At 40.5% G+C, this 23,029-nt stretch overlaps 1 protein-coding gene across 1 annotated transcript in view; it reads right to left on the minus strand.

Annotated features, from left to right (window-relative positions):
- Nucleotides 1-22,552, minus strand: part of SATB2 (SATB homeobox 2) — a 128,428-nt gene extending 105,876 nt beyond the window's left edge. The window contains exons 1-3 of the mRNA XM_033065385.2: nucleotides 22,412-22,552; nucleotides 21,753-21,971; nucleotides 2,246-2,422 (exon numbers count right to left, since the gene is read on the minus strand). Of these exons, the coding sequence (XP_032921276.1) occupies nucleotides 2,246-2,422; nucleotides 21,753-21,921 (346 nt within the window). The 5' untranslated portion in view covers nucleotides 21,922-21,971; nucleotides 22,412-22,552. The remainder of the gene's footprint in view (nucleotides 1-2,245; nucleotides 2,423-21,752; nucleotides 21,972-22,411) is intronic.
- Between the last annotated feature and the right edge of the window lie 477 nt (nucleotides 22,553-23,029).

Below are 23,029 nucleotides of genomic sequence, written 5' to 3' on the forward strand. Positions count from 1 at the left end.
CACTTCTCACACAGAACCTTTAATTCAGTTGACCATAAAAGAGAACTAAGTGACCATTTATTAAAATGCTTTGCTAATGGAAATCAATTCCAAGTCGAATTGTCCTACAATTGTAATGAATATAGTAAATAGTTTTATTTTTCCCACCTTTTTAATATCAGAAAGTTGTATTCCCAAATAAATCCTTATAACAGCAATTTAGTAGCACGCTTCTGTCAACTCTACTTAACAAATTAGGGCCCTGTATTCTATAAATTTTTGCATTAAACAAAGTAATCTCAGAAATCTATTGGCTGTCTCTGCCTGTACCTCACCCCTCAGCTCACAGACAGCTAGCACACAGGCAAGGTATGACAGAACATGCTGCACACTTCAGCTTCATATGGCAAGATCGGCATGGCCTGCAGTATTTGTTCAAGATGTCTAAAAGACATTGGTGGACTGGCCCTGCACCGAAGGTAAATAACTTGACCAAGAGATTTGTTAGTTGATGGATCTTTAAGGTATTTTCTGTCATTCTAAATATTATACCATGCGATGTTGCCTAGAGGAATGTAATTGCTGCCTTAAAGATGAAAATACTTTAGGTTTTATGGGTTTTTTTAGGCTAATTGTAATAATTAGAGATTCAACTTCTATTTCCTAGCAGAGTTCTTCAAGCACACATCAAGCAACACATCAGTATCTGAACCTGTTCATTGTTAAAGCTCAAAAACGCAGTGGCCATTTCCTCCCTGCACAGTGACTAATTTCCTTCATGAGTCAATCTGTCTCCTCCTCTCTATTCTCACAACAGAGCTATGCCACAAAAGCAAGGTTCCCCCAAGTGAGATGCTCAGCCAGTGTGGGTCACTGCACTGGATGACATGCCCCCTTGGAGCAGGTTTTCTGCAAAGCCCATTCCCCTTCAGAAGTGCCAAGAAACAAATCTTGGCCACCTAATGCAGCATGTTCCACATGTTAGCTCGCAACATGTTGAGCAACCGTGTTAACTGAGATGGATAGTGCTGTCAAACAGAAAGCTGGCTCACCAGGATGGAAACAGTGGGATATGCTGACCTTTTACACTCAGGAAAAAAGAGTCCCTAAGATGACACAAAGCATTTCATATTAAAAATCAGAACAAATACCTTCTTGCAGGGCTTTTACTACCATATTATGTAAATAAACAAATGTACATAAACTCTGCCTGTACAAAGAACCTGAGCCCCTCTCACAGAGCAGAGTCTGACAGAGGAAATGAATCATTATCACCCCACTTGGAAAGAAGTTTGCACAAGGAGCCCATGAGATTAACCACTGCCTGGAACTCCTGGATTCTACACCACCATTGCACCTTTTGTTCCCACATTCAAATACGTAACTATACAAAACAACTCAAATCAACAGAAAAAAATCAAATCCCCAGGTAAATTGTTATTAAAGTACTCTAAATGTGCACAGGTTTTATTGGTGATAGGGAGATAAAACAAACTTACAGTCTTCTCATCCAAAAGAATAAGCACTGTTCAGTATAAAAAAGTCTCTTGAAATTTTAAGTTCACTCTGGAAAGATTTTTCCCAACCCACCACCTCCTGCCCATCTCCCTCAAGATTATGATTTCAGGTTTGGGTTTTTTTAAGCTTATATTTTGGGCAGAGAGAGGAAAGCTTTGTTTATTTTAAGATTTTGCTGTTCACAGAGAATCATCTCTGAGTGGAAGGGACTATAGAGCTTACAAAGGATTTTGCAGCAATATAGTAGGTAAGTGAAAACAGAAATCAGCCTGCACATTTATTCCTACAACTATCTTCCAAAAAGACAGCATGCATATATATATATATGTAACCATTATCTACAATGCATGATTTAAAAAATGGAAGACTACAATATGCTGTTCAAAACTGCCCAGATACAAAGAGGAATACTGGACACCATCTAGCTGTACACCTAAATGTTCTAGTTTACTGTGCTGACTTCCTCGAAGCAGCAACCTGCCTCGTGGTACAGAACCAGTGTGTCATGAACATCCTGACTGATCATTATCACCAGATTTCACACATCAGCAAGATCTAGTTAATGCTTTCTAGGCAGGCTAAAAATGTAGGGCTTGTTGTACACCTAGTTTAGGATTAAGCAATTAACACAATTGATATAAGCACTTCCAAGATTTGCTACCAATTTTCTTACTTTTTCCTTACATGAAACAACCTCAGCTGCTGTCTTCTGCAGTGCAGAGAAGTGGGAAAAAAAAATATTGAATACCTTGTGCCTGAGCTGCAGAACTGTGGGAATACCCCAGAGCCAGGAGCGCTGTCTCCACCAGCTGGCTAAAGAGCACATCTTTGCGAACCAGAACGAACTCAGCATGCTCTTCTCGATTATCGTATTCAAGAGAGGCATCTGACTGCTCCACCACACAAAAGACTGGAATCATCAAACCTACATGGAAAAAAACACCAAAAAAAAAACCAACAAAGCATCAATAAGAGGAACAATAACTGTGTCATACATGTCTGATTGAACTTGTAAATTGACACACCTCCTAGAAGACTCATCGTAAGTGAAAATCTGTCACTCGTCCTTGTGGAATAACTTTTGTTTTCTTTCCAAGGAAAATACTGAAGTCTCATCACTTGACTCATTTAAAAACCACACTAAAAGCTCTAGAGAATACAGTTCAGGAACAGAATCATAGCCAGCAGGAAGATGAACAAGATTTCCTAATAAGACTTTTTCAACATTGCAGTTCTCTACAGTTCCATGAATAGTCCCTGTTTCTTTCAGGTCATTTCTCCATATTCAGCCATATGAAACCCTGACACATAAATGCCATTTCTGCTTCTCTCTACACAGTGAGCTTATGGAGAAATCAGCAGAGGCTGGTCCCCTTGAGGGACCCTGGGATATTTGTGCATTTTCAGACCACGGCCAGTTCTTCTCACTGTACAAGGAAAATATTCTTCCATTGATTTTGTTGAGAATTATAATCATGTCTTGGCAGCTGATGATCACTGAGACCCAGAGAGACCTATAGCTGTCTTTCTGCTGCATCCATGAAGAGTGTGAGAACAACTCTTTTGGAAAAAGGATCAAGGATGAGGAGGAACCACATAAGTGGAAAACTCACGGGGTGGTCTGGATTCAATTTTGTTGTGTTTTATTGTAAATCTACTTTTGTGGTTACAGGATCAAGTTATCTATGGCATTAGATAAATTGTGAGGCATGAACTTAAAGGGATTCAGTACTACAGGCAGTAGAGAAACGTGCCAATTTGCAGGGAACAGCCCTACAGTGCATTCCCAGAAGGAAGAGGGAACAGACGGAAAACCTACAAAACTGCACAGCCATTCCCACCACCTGCTACAGGCCAGTCAACCTCCAGTCAGACATTTTTTAACTGTTTACATACAACCTGTTAGTCCCTAGGTAAACTAGAAAATATTGGTGCAGAGAACAATCTCAACCTAAACCAGTTTTCCAAATGTGCTATCTAAACCTCTCAATGTCATCGGCAGGTTCACCTCTAAATCTTGTTCTTCAGTATGAAATATAACCATTTCCAGTAGGCAATAACTACAAAAACATTTGAGTATATTTATCAATTTCGAACACAAATCACTGTATTCCTGGACCAGACACTTCTTTAAGGGAAAAAGAAGAGAAAGCCACATTTCAGTTGCCCTTCATGTCCTATTAAATATTTTGAGCTACTGTCAGTATCTTCAAAACCTAGTATCTACAAACCAATAGCTATACATCCCTTCAGAGGAGTCACTCTGCCCTGAAATAAATACAGTCATATCAATATCTGCTAAGGAACTTAAATACTCCTTGTCTTGAATTTCGAGAGACTAGATCTATGTTAAAATATATTTTAGAAACACAATTCTCAGTGACTTATCTAGCACAGAGTGGCTCTCAATTTGACATTCTAACTGCAGGAGCTACACAGTACAAAATCCACTTGATGTGTTTCAGTTCTTTGTTTTAAAAAACATCTCAAAGTAACATGAAAGAAGGTTACAGCATTATATTGATACTGCTCCCTCTTCACTGCTTGATTTTGGGTTAAACTGATGCATTTTGCAAGCTCAAGCAGTCAAATTCTAACACGTTGTGCTAAAAAAAAATCTCAGTGAAAAAAAATCTCCAGGTGCTTTCCTGAGGAGACAGCATGGGTGATCATCTTCCTCTGGAATCAGTGACAAAATTTCTTTTCCTATCAAAGGTTAAAATTTGAATTCTATTTGTCCATACATTATTTAGTAAAAATGAAAGTAAGTCTCTAAGTGACAAACTTCCAGTTCTTTTGAACATACAGGCTGTCACAGCACTTTTGATGGGGCTATTAATGTCTTAGCAAAAGATTAAGATAATTGGCCAAATGCTGAGGCTGTAATATCAGTCGTGTAAATTACATTTTGGCAAGACAGAAAAAGCGGTGAAGCAAACTGATGAGCAGAATGTCACACTGTCTTTTATGATCCTGCAGGATGCTTTCCTTGTCATTCAACAGTCTCTCCTTTTCAGCACAGAACTTGCACCTATTCTCTGCACTCATCCTTTACTGCCTGAGTACAAACAGGATCTCAAATGCTAGAATGGATGCCATACATAATATCACTTTATGGATAGCGCAAAAGACCCCACACGACTCCTGCCATGCTTGCAGAAACCCTGCTAAAGAAAAAACATGCTTTTGAAAAAACATCTCTGAACTCAGTGACCCAGAGTAATTGATGATAAGCTGCTATTAGTACCTTAAAAACAGAGAGCAAAGGGCAGGTTACCACATCTGCCATTACTGACCCATTCTCACGCCTCTCACTATAGCACCTGGAATCTTAATACTGATTTTTAAAATAAAATAAAAAAGCAACAATAATCAAACTTCTTTCCAAGCCAATCTCACTTCAAGGAAGTTTCAACTGCTTTGTTCTCTATTTTGCATTAGAGAGTTAAACTGTTTTATCTCAAACAAACTTACTACCTCAAACTTCTGTGTTTCCTAATGTTATCTGAAAATAAATACACTTTCAGTATGTTGAAATCAAAAGAAAAAACATCTGCCAACGCCAACATGCTCTTTACATGCTGATGTACACCATGGCTTGTTCCTACATGCATATATTACACCTCCAGCTCGCTACAGGGCCCTTAGAGAAGAGCAATACAAGTTAGTCACTACTCACTGTCATTCCAGTTGAAGAACTTGGAGCAGGACTCAGAGAGCTGCAGACCAAGCATCCATAATAGTCTCCCATGCGGTTCTACTGCAGCACAAGCCAGCCTTACTCATAAATCCTGGAACTCCTCAGCTCTTTTGCTGACGAGCCATCAGCCAGAATCCCTGTCATCCTCCCTCGCTGTGCACACGCACGGAGCGGGCTGAGGTGCCCCGGCACTGAACTCGGGTGCACTCCTCTCCCAGCTCTACAGAGGCTGCAGGGAGTGATGCTGCACAGCTCATGGTAATGACACATGGCACTGCTTTTCACACAGGGAGAAAACAAGGAGTTTTCTGAGGGTTAAAAAGGAAAGAGTTTGTTTCCTTAAAGGACAAACACAATGCCAGTATGCACACAAAACATTACCAGCAATCGCAAATCATCCTAAAGGCTTTTTCTCTTTGATTTTTATTAACCTAACTGACTCATGAACAGCTCCTTTCATGCTTTCTGCAGAGCTCTGACCCCATATAGACGGTATCTGCATAAAATGTCAGGGGAGCATAAACCAAGATCTACAGAAAGGCTTTTATAAGGACATCCCTACACAGGAAGAATTCCATCTAACCAATGAAAGAGAGCAGTGAAAAACTGTTCCCACCATTACCCAGAAGAAGATGATTAGCGGCAGCCGGTACCTCTGTATAACACACACATTTTAAGCAAATCAGAGATGAGATTTCAGCTCCGCTGCTGCTTTCACAGAAAAGCTGCAGTATACAGAGAGTCTCTGTAAACACGCTTGCATTTTTTGCCAAGACTCTTACAAGGGCAGAGAAATTAGGAAGAAATTAAATATGTATCAAAGAGACCAAACGCACATTTTCTCTTCCTCTCCCATTTTATTCTATAGTTTTATTTCACTGAGAAGTAATCAGTTCTTTAAAAATGAAGCAAAAGATAAATAGATATTCATGGAGAAGTGAAAACCCAAGATACTCTGGTGCATAAAGCATTGATTTTTGCAAAATAAGACTTAGAGCCAGTTAAAAGTATTATCAATCTGCAATCATACAGCTCCCTGAAAAACATTTTCACTTGTAAGACTTCCAAGTAAAAGCTGCAGATTTCTAGTGACAAACTAGAAGGAAGAGAAGAAAGCAGTTATTAAAAAGTCCTGCATTGTTCCTTTTGTTCATTTGCAAATAATACTTTGTCCAGCACATGCTTTTTTTTAAGTAACAGATGTGATACTATTGGCACTCAACTTCTATGCATGGTCTGCTTGCACAGAAGCATCACAGGCAGAGAGCTCTTACAGTCACCCACCTCTCCAGCCATTGAAAAGGGAGCAGTGCTTGTGTGTCCTAATAAGTGTAAAATGAAGATCAACCAGAAAGAAAAAGCACCAATAAAATTAATGTCTTTTTAGATTACAATCTCTTTCCATCAGTTCTGAGTCCCATCAAGGTGTTATCTAATTTTATCTAATTTGAACAATTTCCAAACATCAGTTTGATTAATTTCAACAGCATGGTGTTATGGAAAGATTTACTGTACAGGGGTTGTCTAGCAGGGAATTAATAAAGAAGCCAGTTCTTTGCCCTGAGTAACATGAGGTTTTAAGACTTCCCAGATTTCTAGTGGGAATACTTCATAGCACAAGCATGTTTTCTTCTGGGAGTGAAACCCACCAAAATTATTAAAAACTGAGATCAAATGGTGGTGTCAAACCCAAAGGAAATCATTCTACAGTGGAGAGATTTTTATCAAGTGAAGAAAGTGGAAAATAAAGTTGTTGTTGTTGCTGTTATGCTTTGGGTTTTTAGGTTTTGTTTGTTGGCTATTTTTTTGTTTTGTTTTGTTTTAAACAGAACACAGACACACATGCAGAGTAATCTTCCTCAAAGACAAAGCAAATTTCTATGGTTTGGAGTTCAGAAACCAGGACATCTACTTGAAAATTCATAATCTACTTTATGCAGAAAACATTTTTCCTAGCAGAGACTGCAACATGGGCCACTCTCTAAGTTAGCCTTTCTACCACAGAGAAAAAAAAAAGGGAGAAAAAAATTTAAAATTAAAAAAAAAAAATCTAGGCAATAGCAAGAGCGGAATCCACAAATGTTTATTTCCATGCACACCTAAAAACCACTGAAGTACAAGTAACTTTGGCTGGACTTCCAAGATGAGACCCTTACTCTCCAACAGAAACTAAGAAGCCCAAATAGCAAAGCATGGGTTGTCTTGAGGAAATTATCTAGATAAAGATTCCATATATTTAACAATAAAGCATACTTCCACAACTGGCAGTAACCACAGGAAGCAATCAAACTACAAACATTTCCTAAATCCTAATCTACTTCTGTTTTTCCTTTAGGGAAAGACCTTTATCCAGCAAAGGCAGTCAAGGGAAAACAGTCCGTTTATTTATTTCTCTCTGCACTGCAGTGGAGTTGACCTTACATACACAGATTTCACATTTTAACTGTCTTTCCCTTTCTTCTAAACAAATTTGAAAAATGAACCTAAACTGAGAAAAATCCTTTAAAAGGCAGAAATTGGCTCAGGAGAGGTTTGCCAGTTCTTTGCACATCCTGCAGTTCCAGTTGAAAAGGCAGAAGCCAATTCAGTTTGACAGCTTTCAGTTACACAGGAATACCTGAAATCTGCAGTAAAGATTCCATCCTGTGTTATAAAGTGTAACACAAATCCGTAATTTCCTTTCTGAAAACTTAACCCCACCACCAAGTTAATGAAATAAAAAAAAAAAGGAAAGAAAAGAAAAAGGGAAGCTTTAAAGTCTCAGTATGCCACATCTTCAAAACAGTGTAGACTGCAAATCCTGAAGTGATCAGAAATTAAAATCTAGTTCACATGCTCATAATCAGGAGGTTTCTATTAAAGACTTGACTAGCTGAGCAAACATAAAATCAGAGAATCACTTCAATTGGGAAAGACCTTTAAGATCACACGTAACAATGGAAGATAAATTCATAAATAGAAAAAATCGACTAAGCTCCAAAATGTGGGGTATTTTGTCAGTTGGATGGGGCTTTTTCAAGAGGAAAGACATCAAATAGTATTTGGGAAAAAAGTGGGGGTTTTTTTAAATCTCAACACCGCTTTTGTTTAAATAACAGCACAGCTGTAGCTGATGGTGATGTGAGATCTTCTGCAGAAAATCCTGCAGGGTCCAGCTGAGGGCTGCAGATGTAGGAGATACAAGAACAAGCTAAACAAGCACAATCCACAGGGCCACACATGCACGACTATTCACGCTGAAGAAGGATCTGGCTTGAGGCAGATGCCAGGTTCAGACCATGGCAGTACAATTCTGTGACAAGGCGGAAGGGACAGAGCTCCCTCATTTCAGAAAGCATAAGGTACGTCCATTAAGGCTCACTTTCAAGTTACACCATAAATTATGAATACAATTAAATCAGACAGAATATAAGTTGTTGGCACTTAACTTATTTACAATAAATGCTTGGTTTGGGTAAATGGACTGTGTTTCAGCCTTTTACTTATCAAGCACCAGCTTACAACAGTCTCATTACGAAGCTGAGAATTCTTGCACTGTAAATCTTTTTTAATGGGGACTGAAGGAATGACTTTGCAGTTGTTTGTCACTAACCACTCGGAACCACGTGAAGAAAGCTGCGTGCACGCACTGACAGGCGGCCAGCGGGAAATCGCTGCCAAACACAGGGGACTGTACCAAGATCTTTGCAACTGTACAATCCTATGTGGCATCAAGCACCTCATTACAGCAAAAGGTTTTGTTTAAAAACAAGGACCCTACTTTCTGCTAATCCTCTGCTCTCCAGAGTGTTCTAGACAAAATGCAAGATATCTGATTTTGCATATAAGCAGTAATGTGATGCTGTTAAACTCCTACTCTTCATGGGTTTATAAGCCCGCTGCAAATAATTTGTTCCAGGATGCAATTTGGTAAAGAAGAGCTCAGTCCACAGATGATTTTAATACAACATTTGCCAAAGAAACAAAATCATGTTAAACAACATAACATTGTAGAATTTTTCTTCTTAGGAGGGCCAGAGGAAGTAAAACTAAGGACAATATCTTTCTACTCCTTCTCGGCTATTTTTTCTGGCTTTACATATTCAATAAATCTGTAGGCAGGAAATGCATTTCTACATTTTATATTTTAGCCAATGGCGAATGCAAACCACAAGGTATTATTTACATCTTTCTTCAGCTTCCAGTCCTTTCTGTGGCTTCAGTCTCTCAGCCATCGCAGCTATCCCAGATCTCAGGAAGTCTTATAAATAAGTCACTACCATCTCTGCAGATGTCCTCTGCTTCTGACAGCTTAACTACCCAAAGAATCCTTCTCCTAGCTGAAATAACAGCCTTACTGTTTAACACAAAATATTTCAGGCCACTATCCCACCACAGAAACATATTATGAAACTCATAACTTGATTTGATAATGCTTGAATTTCTTAAAAAAAATGGTATAAAAGAAAAGCCGTATTTAGAGCATGTACTGTGACAAACAAGAAATGAGAAAGAGAAGAACACCAAGCATTTACCTCTGGCACAGCCTCTCCTGCAGTATGTCTGGGACAGAAGTGTTACTTGCAAGAGATGAGACCTTTTCTTGTCAAAGCAAATCAGCTGTTTCTGGTAACAAATCCCCTTTGCTAAACCAGTTGCACTAACTCAGCCCGAAGTTTGAATCTGTCACACCAGTTGAGTTCACAGAGTAGGAACAGGAGCAGCCCCAGTGGGGCTTTGTGCCACCCTGTTAGCCCAGGGACAGCCACGCATGCGGCAGCCAGAAGGCAAGAGCAATTAAAGAGGAGAATAAAGCACTTCCACCTCTCCAATTAAACAAGCAAAACTGAGAGCAATGATAGCCCAGAGCTCAAAATACTGCTTTGAGGGAGCCTGAGTGAGAAGACAGTACCAACAGTTGCCTAGGTTGCTCCAGCAGAAAGCTCGGCTCCCCTTGCCAGCAGTATGCAGGAATTCTGCGGGGTACTAGCAGCATGCTGTCCACCAGAATCACACACACAGACCTTCCAGTCCACGGAACAGAATCACAGAATCAGTTAGGCTGGGAAAGAACACTTACAATAATTGAGTCCAACTATTCCCATCAGGATAGGAAAAAGGTGAAGACACTGTATAGCTACATTGTTCCTAAATAAAACAGCTTAGTTGTTTCAACTTGTTTCCCAGTTATAAAAGAAGAAAAAATACTCCACAGCCATAGTTTATAATATGAATTAAATGGAAAATATATTCCTTTCACTCAAAATCAGTGGAATGAACACTTCTAAAATCAGATGACTTTTTTATTATGAAATCATCTTAAGCCATTAATTTCCTATATGTTTTAGGTTTTTGTTTCTTTAACTTAAAAACAACTACAGGGTTCATGAGGGGTTTTTAGTTTGGGGGACTACCTTGCTTCTTTTCTCTGGAAAACATAACAGAACTCGCCTAAAGGGCTAAGATTCTCTATGCCAAGTTCTGCCCAAAATTATTTTTCATGACCAACATTTTTAAACTCTGAAAACTGGAACCACGAATAAGCCCTTAAATTCAGTGTTGCTAGCAGATGCCACCATATTATGTAATTTTTGAAGCCAAAAACATCTTCTAGCAAAAGCATTTTAATGAAGGTTCTATTAACTAGCCTCCTGGTACTGGGGTAAGTCCGCTGGAATGCAACAGAAAAGCTTTCATAGCTGGTCTGAGGTTTTATTTCTGGAGAAGCGCTGCAGACCACACTCAGGCCTATTTTGGGGTCTCCGCTGGGACCCACCAGCAAGTTCTTTTCTCCTTCATGTCCATCCCTCTGTGAACCATTCCATGGCAAGAAAAACAAATCTTATCATCCCTTCTCCATGTTACAAGATAAATGTCTGCCAACCCACATCTCTGCCTCCAAACGCCCTTGCAGGCCCCAACAAGTGAGACAAGCTGAATTATCTGCAACCACTGAAACCATTGCCTCCTTCCCTTGTATCTTATAGATACCAGCAGCACTAGAAAACCTCATTTCTAAGTGACAATGTCAACAGATAGGGCAGAACTGGCTACGAGCAAAAGTTACAAGTATGCACTAAGGAGGACAAGCCACATTAAACTCTCTGAATCAATGTTGTCAAACTCGATGGTAATTGATGAAGCTCTTCATCCTGTTTCACTTTCAGCAAGGGTAAGGCTATTGCTACAGCAATATCATTACTAGATGGCATTTTTCTGGTAGAAAGAGACCACAGAAATCTTCATCAGATCCTTCAGCAGGAGAATTAGCAGAGAAAAGAGTCACAAATAAGAAAATGTAGAACCATTCTATCCTCCAGAAGGAGCAAACTTCCCCTCTGCCTCCCTTTTCATCAGTCAATAGAGAGTCTTCAGACAGTCTGCACCTACAGCCTATTTTGGGTCAGCAACTGGCCTCTAGGGCTTGGCCTTTACTTACAACTCCAATCTTTCACCCCTTGTGTACAGAGGGCAACTTCTGAGTGGCCTTCTCTCGTATTGTCTTACAGCAGAGTTGTGGGGGAACCACTCTACAAACACAAGATCACATATTTAACAGCTATCAGTTTAAACATTACTCCTTTAGGAATATTTACATTTATCTGCCAGCAGGTCACATTAATCTAATGGGTTTAATAACTACCAGATCTCTTATCAAACAAGTCATAAGGTCAAGGAACAAAAGTTAAGATACATTCTCTTTCTCAGGTATGCACAATACACTTCATCCAGTTAGAAATATTTTGGGGCAAGGGTAAAAGGGTAGGTGAAAAGACCTACCTATAAGTTGACCTACTGTGTGTGGATTCACTTGTGAAGAGCCAGCAATGCTTTTGGGGCTCAACAAGCTGAATTGCTGTATCATTATGGTACACAGAGCTACACCAAAGGATTAGATACTCTGCTAGTGCAAATACATGTGCTCACTGAGAGGTGTTAGCCAAATAACAGATTACATCTGTGCTCCAAAGGCCAAACTGGCTCCCAGTTCACTTCTGGATGCCATTCCAAATGTTGATTTACAAAGCTGTATGATACAGGACTAGAGCCAAGACTACTGTAGCAAGGCTCTCTCTTCCCATGCAGGGTACAGAAAGGACACTTCCGCTTACAGCTCTAGGAGTCAGAGAAAAAGGAGAGCCAGGATCCCTCTGGCCTTCAACTACAGTCTGGTCCCTTTGCAAGAGGCACGCAGATGCACGGTCCCCTGGCACAGGGCCTTTCTGCCTTTTGGGTTTTAATCTGAACCCTGAGATGGTGAGGTAGCAAAAGGGCCATAGTAGAATCAGTTTCAGGTAGTGAAGGCTTAAGAGACCAAGCACTCTTATTTGCATTCATGTCCACAGATTTGAAGAAGGCACAAAAAACCAAAACACCCCTCGCCTACGTGAAGTAGCACAGTTCTTCATTTTGAAAGGGACAGAGTAATTTTACTACCTTCTACCTGTCCATGGCATTCTCAAGGCTCATCTAGCTGGCAGGTCAATATGACACCATGATCATATTAACGGCATCAGAAAGGCTCAATACCTTCATTATGGCAGACCCATTACCGTCAAGCAATACACCTACTTACTGCACACTTGCTCACAGGAGCCCATATGAAGTCTACTATCCAGACTTCTAGCTTGAGAAACAAACTACTTTAAAAAAAAGGAAAATTAAAAAAGCTCACACTTCTGTTACTCTGCATTTTCTCTAAGTCTAAAAATTGGTAGCATGTATGACAGGTCCACCTCATTTTTCTTAATGATGTTTTTATTATTCTTTCACTCAATTAAAACAGAAATGGATATTGCATCTTCTGACTGTATAATTGTTATTGTAATCTGTTTTCGATCACTGCTTAGGAAATGGGTCCAAAACAACATAAACTATCCACAGCCTCAGAATACAAGTCATTTTCTTTTACTACAATACTTAAAGAGACATCTATCACGTTGCTCCGCTATCATGTTTGTATTATGGCAAAGAAGTTATTTGTAAGTTGGGAAAAGACATTATGAAAATCACCTTTTACTCCAAAGTATTGTATAACTCATAATTTATAACTACATTTCTTAATAACCATTCAAAATAATAAGGCTGGAAATTGTGCACATCTAATTTTAATATATAAATAATGGAAATGCATATAAACCAAAATACGCTCAAAATATGAATTTATATTACTCTCAAAAAAATCGGCTGGTTATAGTTTTGAAAATAACATGCTTCATTTCCAATATATGCCTGTCAGTTAAATTTATGGCAAAACATTCTCCATGAGTTTAGATTACCAAGATGGTAAATACTTCTTTGTGTTTCCTCACTTATCTGAAGCTTTCGTCCAAATGCTGACAAAGTCAGCAACTTCTCAAGAGTGAAGTGTTGGTGATGCCCAAGTAAAGAGAGACTAATCCAGCCTCTTCTCAACATTACAAACAGAATGGAACAGCTGAGAGAGAGACAAAGTAACCTTGTGGCTGTATGCAGCCATACAAATCATGCTTTTGATATAAGAAACTCTCCTCCCGACATTTCATGCCAGGTTTAGTACCTCTGAAAAGATTTGCTGTCAATAGTGTGTCTTTTCATCTCAGTGTGTGTCTTTAGGGAACAAATGAGGGAGCGTGTTTAAGTGGAAGACATTTCCACTGCATTCTGAAAACGCAGTGGGTATATGGTTATCTCAAGAGATGCTGCAGCTTCACATAAAATAGTGTCTGACAGGTATTAAGATTTTTCTGACCTTCTTTACCTTGCTGACATTGCTACTAACAAGGTACAGTTGTGCTCAAATTTTTTAATATTGCATGTCCATCTGATAGAAGGACATCAATTAGAGCACAATGACTAAACATTTTCAGCGAGAGAATTCGCCAGATAATTTTCTATTTAGAAAACAAGCTATTTACTTAGACTCTTATCTAGAGATACCTGTCCTTTTTCTTCGAGTTCTTTCTGTTCCCTTCATACAGCTTCTACAAATAATGACAATCTTCTCTTTTCCCAAACATCACAACATGAAACACCAATAATCATTCAGCATTTGACAAGAAATTGAAAATGTATCTTGAGTTCAGACGCAGTATTCCTGCCCTAGCATCCAGCATGCCAACACACCGATGCAGGGCTCACACTTCATTTTTTAAACCATCTGAAAATTATTTGCATAGTTTTATTCTAAGTAGAAGTGCCTCCTGGAAGGAGGTTTTACGTAAGTCCTCAGATACTAGCAACATCAACATTCACACCTTTAAAATTCAAAGTAAGAATTACACTTTAAAAACCCAAAGCAAAACACAACACCAACCAACAAAACAAACAAAAAACCCCTTTCAAATACCTTTTATAAGAGGTTTTCAACGTCAGCAGCCCTAAACTGATAACAGACAAATGCCAAAATCTTGTATATTTGTAAATCTTCAGGGGACACTTGTAGAGTTAGCAAATATTTAAAAAGGAAAAAACCAAAAAAACAACAAAAAAAAAACTATTTCATTTCTTTTAAAGTTCCCTGAAATAGAAGAAATAACACCTGCAATATAAAATATTTTTTTCCTTACCAATATTTGGATCAATGCAAATGGAGACAGGGACAAAATATACTCAACAGCTGCAGTACATACTTTCATACAAAGCGCAGGAACTCTGGATTAAAAAAAATCCCTAACTATAGAATAGTGACAATATGGACAACATGCCTGGCTGGTTGAGAACACATCACACATTAAAGCAGTCAACACTTGGGAACAGCCATGAGAACCTCAACTAGATGGGTTAACAACTGCCCCCAAATGAAATGGCAAAGAGCATTTTCTCTCTTTCATACCACTAATCTACGTAAACTCATTTGTCTGCAGCCCCGCAGCAGAGACGCTGTTGATGAGCATTCTGCAACAAGTACAAAGCTTCTTGGAGGGCAATTTTTTTTAGTATCGCTAGAGGCTAGAAAACATTTCTCAAAAGCCATCAAATACTCAGCTGCCCTTTGTCTGCTGTGACTATTTCTTACATCTGCATTAGTGACACATGCCACCGTGGGGACTGATGCAGCTGACCCCGGCCATTTGGTACAGTAGGAACCAATTAGCACGAGGCGATTTTTTCAGAGCGAGGAAGGGCTCTGGCTCCTTGCTCGACACAGCGGGCTGGTTTCAAAGCCACTCCGAGCTTCAAAAGGACTGCACGCTCCTTCTGTAGTTACAGAGTATGAATCAGACACAGGTTATCTCCAACAAATCCCTGTCCTATCAATTCAAAGGGACTTGGTAATGCTTTATACCTTGAAAAACTGGGCCTTTAATCCTAAAAACACAGCAGTAGTTACTAATTTAACTAAATTATGAGGGGCAGTAATTAAAGGCCTAACTTAGCTATGCCTTGCAATTTGGGATTCAAAAGAAAAACTTCCCAAGTTTTACAGATTTTCAGCTATTTTGAAAAGTTTAAAAATAAGATTTAAAAGCAGGTTGGGGACTGCTCAATCACAAAAATAAGAATTTTCCTAAACAGGTCACACAGATGTTTGGTGAATATAAATATATGACTGCAATAAAACTCTTCATTTTACAGTACCATAGCTGCCGCATTATATTACCATGTTCTGTGTCAATGCGAGTGACAAAAACCTTACCGGTTCAAGTATTTTACTTCAGCTCCAGACCACCATTGTGGCCCTTTTCCTCCCCATTCCACACAGACAGCTCTAAAGAAAACATCAATAATAGAAAGTAACTGCAAAAATAAATACTCAGGCTTGCATCTCCATGAAGAGTACTAAACTCAAATACTTTTAAAGGAATTTTAAAGTAAGTGATACCATCTGAAAGTCTGTGCTACAAACCAGAAAGTTTCAACATGACATAGCTGTCTGTTGAAATGACGACTTGATTACAGTTGCATTATGCCAGATTTTTTTCTATTTTTAAATCAAGATAAAATATTCAGCACAGTGAGAGTATTTAAATAGAATATAAGGATTCCACAAAACTATGTATTTGGGAAAGGAATCTTCAAAACTTTACCTCTAAGTGTTTACTCATAATAATAAAATGTTAATACTGCTGGCCTTCCTTCAATGTCCAAATCCTTCATCTAAATTCTAAGTGCAAGTCACTATTCAATTTCTTGAAAATATGTTACCTCATTGGCATCTTTACAGTTTTTAATATGATTTTGCCATCTTCTTTAGGCACAAAAACAATTCTGGGGAGTCACTGAAACCTCCTGTCAAGGTGAGTTTGTCAAAGAATTGTTCTATAAATAACTGACAGTAAATGCACTATGTTCTATCCCAGTGAAACCAAGAAAATGCAGGACCCAACTTACAAAGAGAGGAGTAAACACAGAATTAATATGGATTATTTCAATTATGTTGGTTGCTTTTTCTTTCCTTCGGTTTATGATAAGAATAACAGCATGCAGTTAACTAACACGGCCATGGGTGTGGAGAGGAAGCAGGGAGATGACTTGAAACACTTAGGAACTGTTGCGGGGGAAAAAAAAAAAATCTTACTACCACTAATCTTAAATCTCAAACTCAAAATTGTTGGTGTCTTTCTGCAGATGCAACTTAAGGGTTCCAAAATTATCCTAAACATCAAATTATGTCTAGGTCATTGAATGGGTGGATACCCTATATTCTGTTTAATGCGTATGTTCAATTGCACACGTACTTCAACCAACTGTGTTTTTATTTTAATAACAGACCAAGTACTGAAAACACATAAAGAAAAACTATTTTTCAACCTCAGCAAAAATATAGCTGATACACTGCATGACCCTTCAGGAGTGACTGCTCTGTTTGTTCTATTTACATGACATAGCCTGATTGGAAAAGGGAGAGAGGGGTGAAGATCAGCAAAAAGACCAGGAATCCATTTTTAGCAATCAGTCCCAAAAAAGAAATCTCTCTCTTGCTTTTCTTACTGTTCCTGTTAAATTAGAGTTTCTTCCTCGTTATATATCAAAACATGTAAAATGCAAGATTTTACATTTCTTCCAAATCCCTACTGAATTATATCATATTACAAGGCAACGTTTTTCCAACTACACAGATAATACATAAAACATGAACGTAAAACAAAAAATACATGTATGCTGGTTCCTGACACGAACAAGGATTTGCAGCTTTCACACTTCCGTATTTTAACGCACTTCATTATTTCAAACAGCTCCATATTTCTTTCAGGCAGCAGGATGGTATTCTTCATCTAGGATCTGGGCAGGAATCTAAAACTCAACCTTTCGCTTTGCTTAGTTCCTAAGGACAAGTGAAACACACTTCCTTACTGCCTTCAGGATGCCATCTTAACTAACTATTTAGAAGAGAGGAGCAAATTTGATCAGGCTGTATTCTTCCATCTGCACTGAATTTTCACTCAAGTACCTTGAATCCTTCTAAAGATACAAAAGGCAGTACAAACCCTACAATATTTTTACAGAAATATATAGAATGCACCTTCACAAATAGCTCTTTAACCATCAGCCCGTGTTTCTGTCACCCCAGAGATATACTTAATATATCTTTATTAAATACATTAAAAGTTAAATACTAAAACTGATTTCTAACTACACTTAACAGCAACCAGCAGCAGCGCTCAGAAGAGTCACTATATCCACATTTCTGGTACATCTGACTTTGTACAAGCTACGTAACTACAGCTACTGATTAACATCCTGATCATATGCTTTGGTTTGAATTGCCTGAAAGCTTTTCCCTCCATTAATAGATTGTAAATTGAATCAGTTTTTAACAGTTAAATGAATATGAATGTATTATCAGACTGCAGCAAACTAATCTTAACAAAAATGTTTTGCAATCATTTCCTGCTCCAAATTTGAGCATTTTCCCTTGGCTATGATTTGGTTCTGTTTCTTTTTCAGCAAAACCAAACTTCAGAACAGCTCACTGTGCATACTGGCATTTTAAGTTGCTTTCCGAGGCTTTTGACACTTATTTTCTAAGCTTTTCAAATCAACACACATATATACATCTGCACATCCACTCTTACACAAACAGGTTGACGAACTGCAATCAGCAATTCTGTAAATATAAGTTTCCTAGTCATTAATCATCCATCTTTTTTTTAAATCCTTATGGAGTGAATTACTAACTGAGAGGAGACGCCAATTCTAGTAAGTGAATGTTACCCAACAGGGATATAAAGCTGTCAACACCATAGTGCTCTTGCTTGCTCTAAACTCTCTCCCAGGCTTCATATGTTTTTTAAAGCGATATTAGCCTCTTTTTCCAAGGAACCTTCCTTTCCTTAAAACCGGAGCACTTGTGCTTTATTACATACAGGTTTTAAAACAGATTGTTCAGATAACTGTTGAAACATTATAGAAGGCACTGAGTTAGTCAGGCAAACCAAAACTGGACTCTAATACATTGGACTGACGCTAACAACATTGTAAACAGTACCAAAACTTTTAAATCCCCTATTAAACACAACCTTTAAGACCTCGTTTATCTTTTTAGTGACCTTCACTAGATTATTACAGCTGCTGTAATGGCCCTCTGAATTAAGTACATTCATGTTAGGAACAAAAACACCAGGAAAGTCATAAGGCAAAATTTCTCATGAGAACAACTGATTTTCTGTCTGCATTACAAAAAGCTTTTTTTCAAACACTTTTCACTCATAAAACTAGAGAAAGCAAGAAACACCGACAGCATTATATTTCTCTATTTCTCAGGGAAGTCACTAGAAAAATAATTGCAGCAAACAGTACGATTATAAAACTGGTTACCAAAGGTCATTAGGCTCATCATAGCAGCAGGTAGTTGAGAGCTTATTGCTCTGTTCTCACGAATTAACTTCAGAAATTGGTATCATTACAACAAAAAGCCACCTGACAAATAGGAAGGAATTTCAGCATTTACATATCTAAGGCCCAAAATGAGATGAGAAAAAGAATTGTTAGCATTTGGTTTTGCTTTCAAAATCTTTAGATACACATTACGGAATTAAAAATAAAACAAAGCAAAAACTAAAATAGTCTCAAGTTTTCAGTAAAAGTATTTCCATTTTTGTCCCAAATGCAATCCACATTCAGTAAGTATTAGCATTTGTTAAAGCCCAAGAAATAAGAATACACAGAAACACTGACAACTGAAGCCTTGGATGTCACTTCACTATGACTTTCCATAGTTTCCTTTTTGTCAGACTCTAGGCACAATAGTAGGAGAGTCCCTATCAATATTTATTTCAAATATTTTTATACTAATTTGCCAGTAAATTAAAAGTAAGCCCTTCCACAAATGTCTACACATGCATTTCACAACCCCAGTGCAAAAATTACTAACACCACAGTAATCACGGCAAAGACACAGACTTCCAAAAATATCCGAAACAGGTGTGATCTGCATTCAGGAAAAGATCACTTGATCATAACAGGTTCTTAAAGATCAAACTTGAAAAAGAGCAGAAGAAAAATATCTGGAAATTAGCTATGCAGATTTATTGTGAGAGTATTTCCAGGAGAAAAAAAAAATCAATTTTAAACAGCACCATTATCTTATTAAAAAAAAAATCTGCCTTAACTAATTTAGTATTGAGTATTATAGAACGTAGGTAAGTATTCAGACAAGAATAATTTCCTTCTTGCTTTCAGTATCAATAAGGAGTAATGAATAACCTTTATTATGAACAGCCTAAACCCAAAGAGACTGTTTAAAGAACACTAGCTAAGGAGAAAAAAAAAATTACTGCTGCATCTTTTATTCCCCCACACTTCTACACTCCAGTCTACAACACCTTTATAAATGAGCTGAAGAGTAATGAATGAAAACTTAGGCTCTTAAAAGTTTGCTTTCAGAAATGAAAGTACTTTTCTTAGGTGGAAGAAATATTCCATAGCTTAATAGGCCAGATTCAGGTTGAAACACCCGTATAGCGATAAAAGCCACTGAATTTCTCTTGGATAACACAGCTGCAACTAGAAAGCAAACATATATTCCAAAACATTTAAAAGAGTTCTCTTTAACGCATATTTCTATAAATGCCCCAAGGAAAAAGATTTCAGTTTTAATTCTAACATTCCTATAAAAATCAAGAAGCTTTAATGCCCAAATCATGAAAAAGGCATCTAAAACTACATATGCTACTTTTTTATATTATTGACTAGTTCCTTTTTTAAATTACTCAACAAATTATTTCTTCACCAATTTCTAAGTGGAACAGTATTACAAGTCTTTCACTGCAAAGCTGTTTCTTCTTTTTCCATACGTTGTAAGAACACAGAGAAGAGAATTAAAAACTAGACGTACAGAAACATAAAAAACTAGTGAGCTCTCTTACCCTTCATTAGGTATATAAATGAATCCTATGCTGTTATAATAAAATCTGCAGCTCCTTAGCAAACTTCAGCAATTAGGAAGCCTATTGAGCCAAAGAGGTCTAAAACAAGTATCTAATGGTAAAATCGCTAAATAAACCTCACGTAATAGAGAGTCATGTGACAACCATTTAAATGTATCTCTCAAAATGCCATTTACACAAACTCCTTGTGTGTATAAACAATTACAATTACGTGTTACTGTTCTGCTCATTTTAAAACACAAATACAGAGGATTTCTTTAAGGTAAAGTTGTAGATGGCCCTTCCTGCAGTATTCTGCTCACAACATCTGGCTAATTTCAAGATTTTTAAATTTATTTTTCCTAACACGAGGCTGCACTGTCTTAAGTATGACAGTATCAGAGTTAAGAGGAAAAAAGAAGGCATTTAAAAGAAGTGACTGGAAAGTTTATCGGCTTGAAACAAAAGGAGGGGAAAAAAGCATCTATGTACTTAACATGCTCTTAACACAAAACTGACCAGCAACTTGACAGCAAAGTAAGAAAAATTAAGTATTCTAGAGAAATGCAGGAAAACTGCAAAACCAACGCTCAATAAATTTGCTGAAAGAGCTAAACCTTGCACATGCCCTATACTCTTTTACAATTGCTACAAAATGTTACTTACCGAAAGAAAAATAAAATCCCCAAGTGCAACCACAAACGCTACCATTTTTCCCACCCCGGTGACCTCCTTGTTAAACCTGTGACGGTGGGTGTTGATGCACCCAACTGGTGTCACCTGCCCCCGTGAAGCTGCCCGGCCGCCCGCACCCTGCCTGGAGGCGCTGCCCTGTCCTGCAGGCGCTGCTCTGTCCTGCTGCCCGGCCGTGCCGTGCCCTGCGGGAGCGCCGGCGGGCAGGGGCATGGCCCTGGGCTGCCCCAGGGCAACCCGCATCAAGACACGCTCTCACCTCGTCACCCTCCGGCACGGTTAGCCCTAGCTTTGTGAGAGTCACCCAGCCAGAGCCCAGCCCGGGGTGGCCTCTTTCGGCAGGCGGCCTTCTAACGCCGAGAGGGCTACGCGCCGCACGCCCGGTCCAAATCTTCCCGCAGATCCCTATCACCGCAGCGGTGCCGAGCAGCCAAATGCTTGCCCGGGAACGCGAGCAGCAGCCCTCCAGCTGCCACTCGGACCTGCCGGCCTCTCTCCGCACGGTACCGACCCGCCGCCACACGCTCCCCCGGGCCCGCCGCCCCTGCGCGCCCCGGGCGGCAGAGCCGCCGCGAGCGCGGCCGCACGGTTACCTCCCACGGGCTTGGTGACGGCGCCGTTGGGCCTCCCGCGGGTGCCCATGGGGCTGCCGTTCTGCTCCAGCCTGGCCACCTTCCCGGGGGGGGGGCCTTTGACATCAGGGCTGCCGCTGCCTCTGTCGGGGCTGTCCCGCAGGCAGGGGCTCTCGCTCCTCCGCTCCATGCTCGGAGACGCTGCTCCCGCTGGCAGGTCGCAGTAGAAGGAGCACGGACCTAGGGCGAGAGAAACAAGGGGCGCTTCAGTACCGGCCAGTATCGGCCCCGCTCACCCGGCCGGGCCCCCGCTGCGCGTCTCTAGGGCAGTTCGGCTCCGTGAAGCCCGGCGAGTAGCAGCCGGCCCCGCTGGAAGCGAGCGGTTCGCCTCACCCGCCCGGCGCCAACCTGCCGCGGGCGGGGGCAGGCAGTGCGGTGCCCCGGTTCCCATCACGCTCGGCAGGCAAGCAGCCCACCCGCCTGCCGCAGCCAGGTGCTGCGCCCCGGGTCCGGCCACAGTGCCGGCCCGCCCCCGGGGGCCGCGGGGAAGAGGCTGCCGGTCCAGACGGCCCCGCTGGCACGGCCCCCCCGCGCCGGCCAGCTGTGCAGCCACGGAATAGCCGGCTGCTGGCGAGGAAGCCTCTAGCGAGCGGCTCCCGCGAGCTGGCCGCTGTACTTACTGCTTATAGCCTGTCTGTAAGTTGGCTGAGTTGGGCTCTGTCCATGGATCAGAAGTAGAGAATCCAGGGTGGAAAGTTTTCCTGTTTCCTTCTCCCACGCCGCGTTCTTCGACTCTACTTCTTCCCCCCACCCCCAGCCCCCTCCTCGTCCTCCTCCGGGGGTGCTGGGGCGGCGGGGCCGGGGCGGCTGCCCGCGGGGTGGCGAGGGCAGAGCCCCGTCCCGGAGGGTCCCGGGTGGCGAGCGGAGCGGAGCGGGGAGGTCGGGACGAGGGGGCGGGGAGGCGCGGGGCCGTCGGCTGCGGCGCGGAAGAGAAGGGAGAGGGAGCCGACTTCTCACACCTTCAGCGGAGAAAATCAATACCGAGGGAAACAGGGGGAGGAGAAGAGGAGGGAGCGCCGCTCTCCCGGGCTCCGCGGCGGCGGCGAGTGCCTGGCGGCGCGGGGAAGTGGCGGCGGCGGCCCCCCGTGTGTCACTTTCAATCGCTCCCTCCTCTGCCAGCGACAGCGGCGGCAGGAGGGACTCGCCACAGAAAGCGGAGAAACGGTTATTAGTTGCGTTGAGTCATCGAGGCAAAGTGAGTCCTTTTTGGGGTTGTCCTTGCTTTCGGGTTTGTTGTA

This window comes from Catharus ustulatus, chromosome 7, assembly GCF_009819885.2.
Source record: "Catharus ustulatus isolate bCatUst1 chromosome 7, bCatUst1.pri.v2, whole genome shotgun sequence".
Taxonomy (NCBI): domain Eukaryota; kingdom Metazoa; phylum Chordata; class Aves; order Passeriformes; family Turdidae; genus Catharus; species Catharus ustulatus.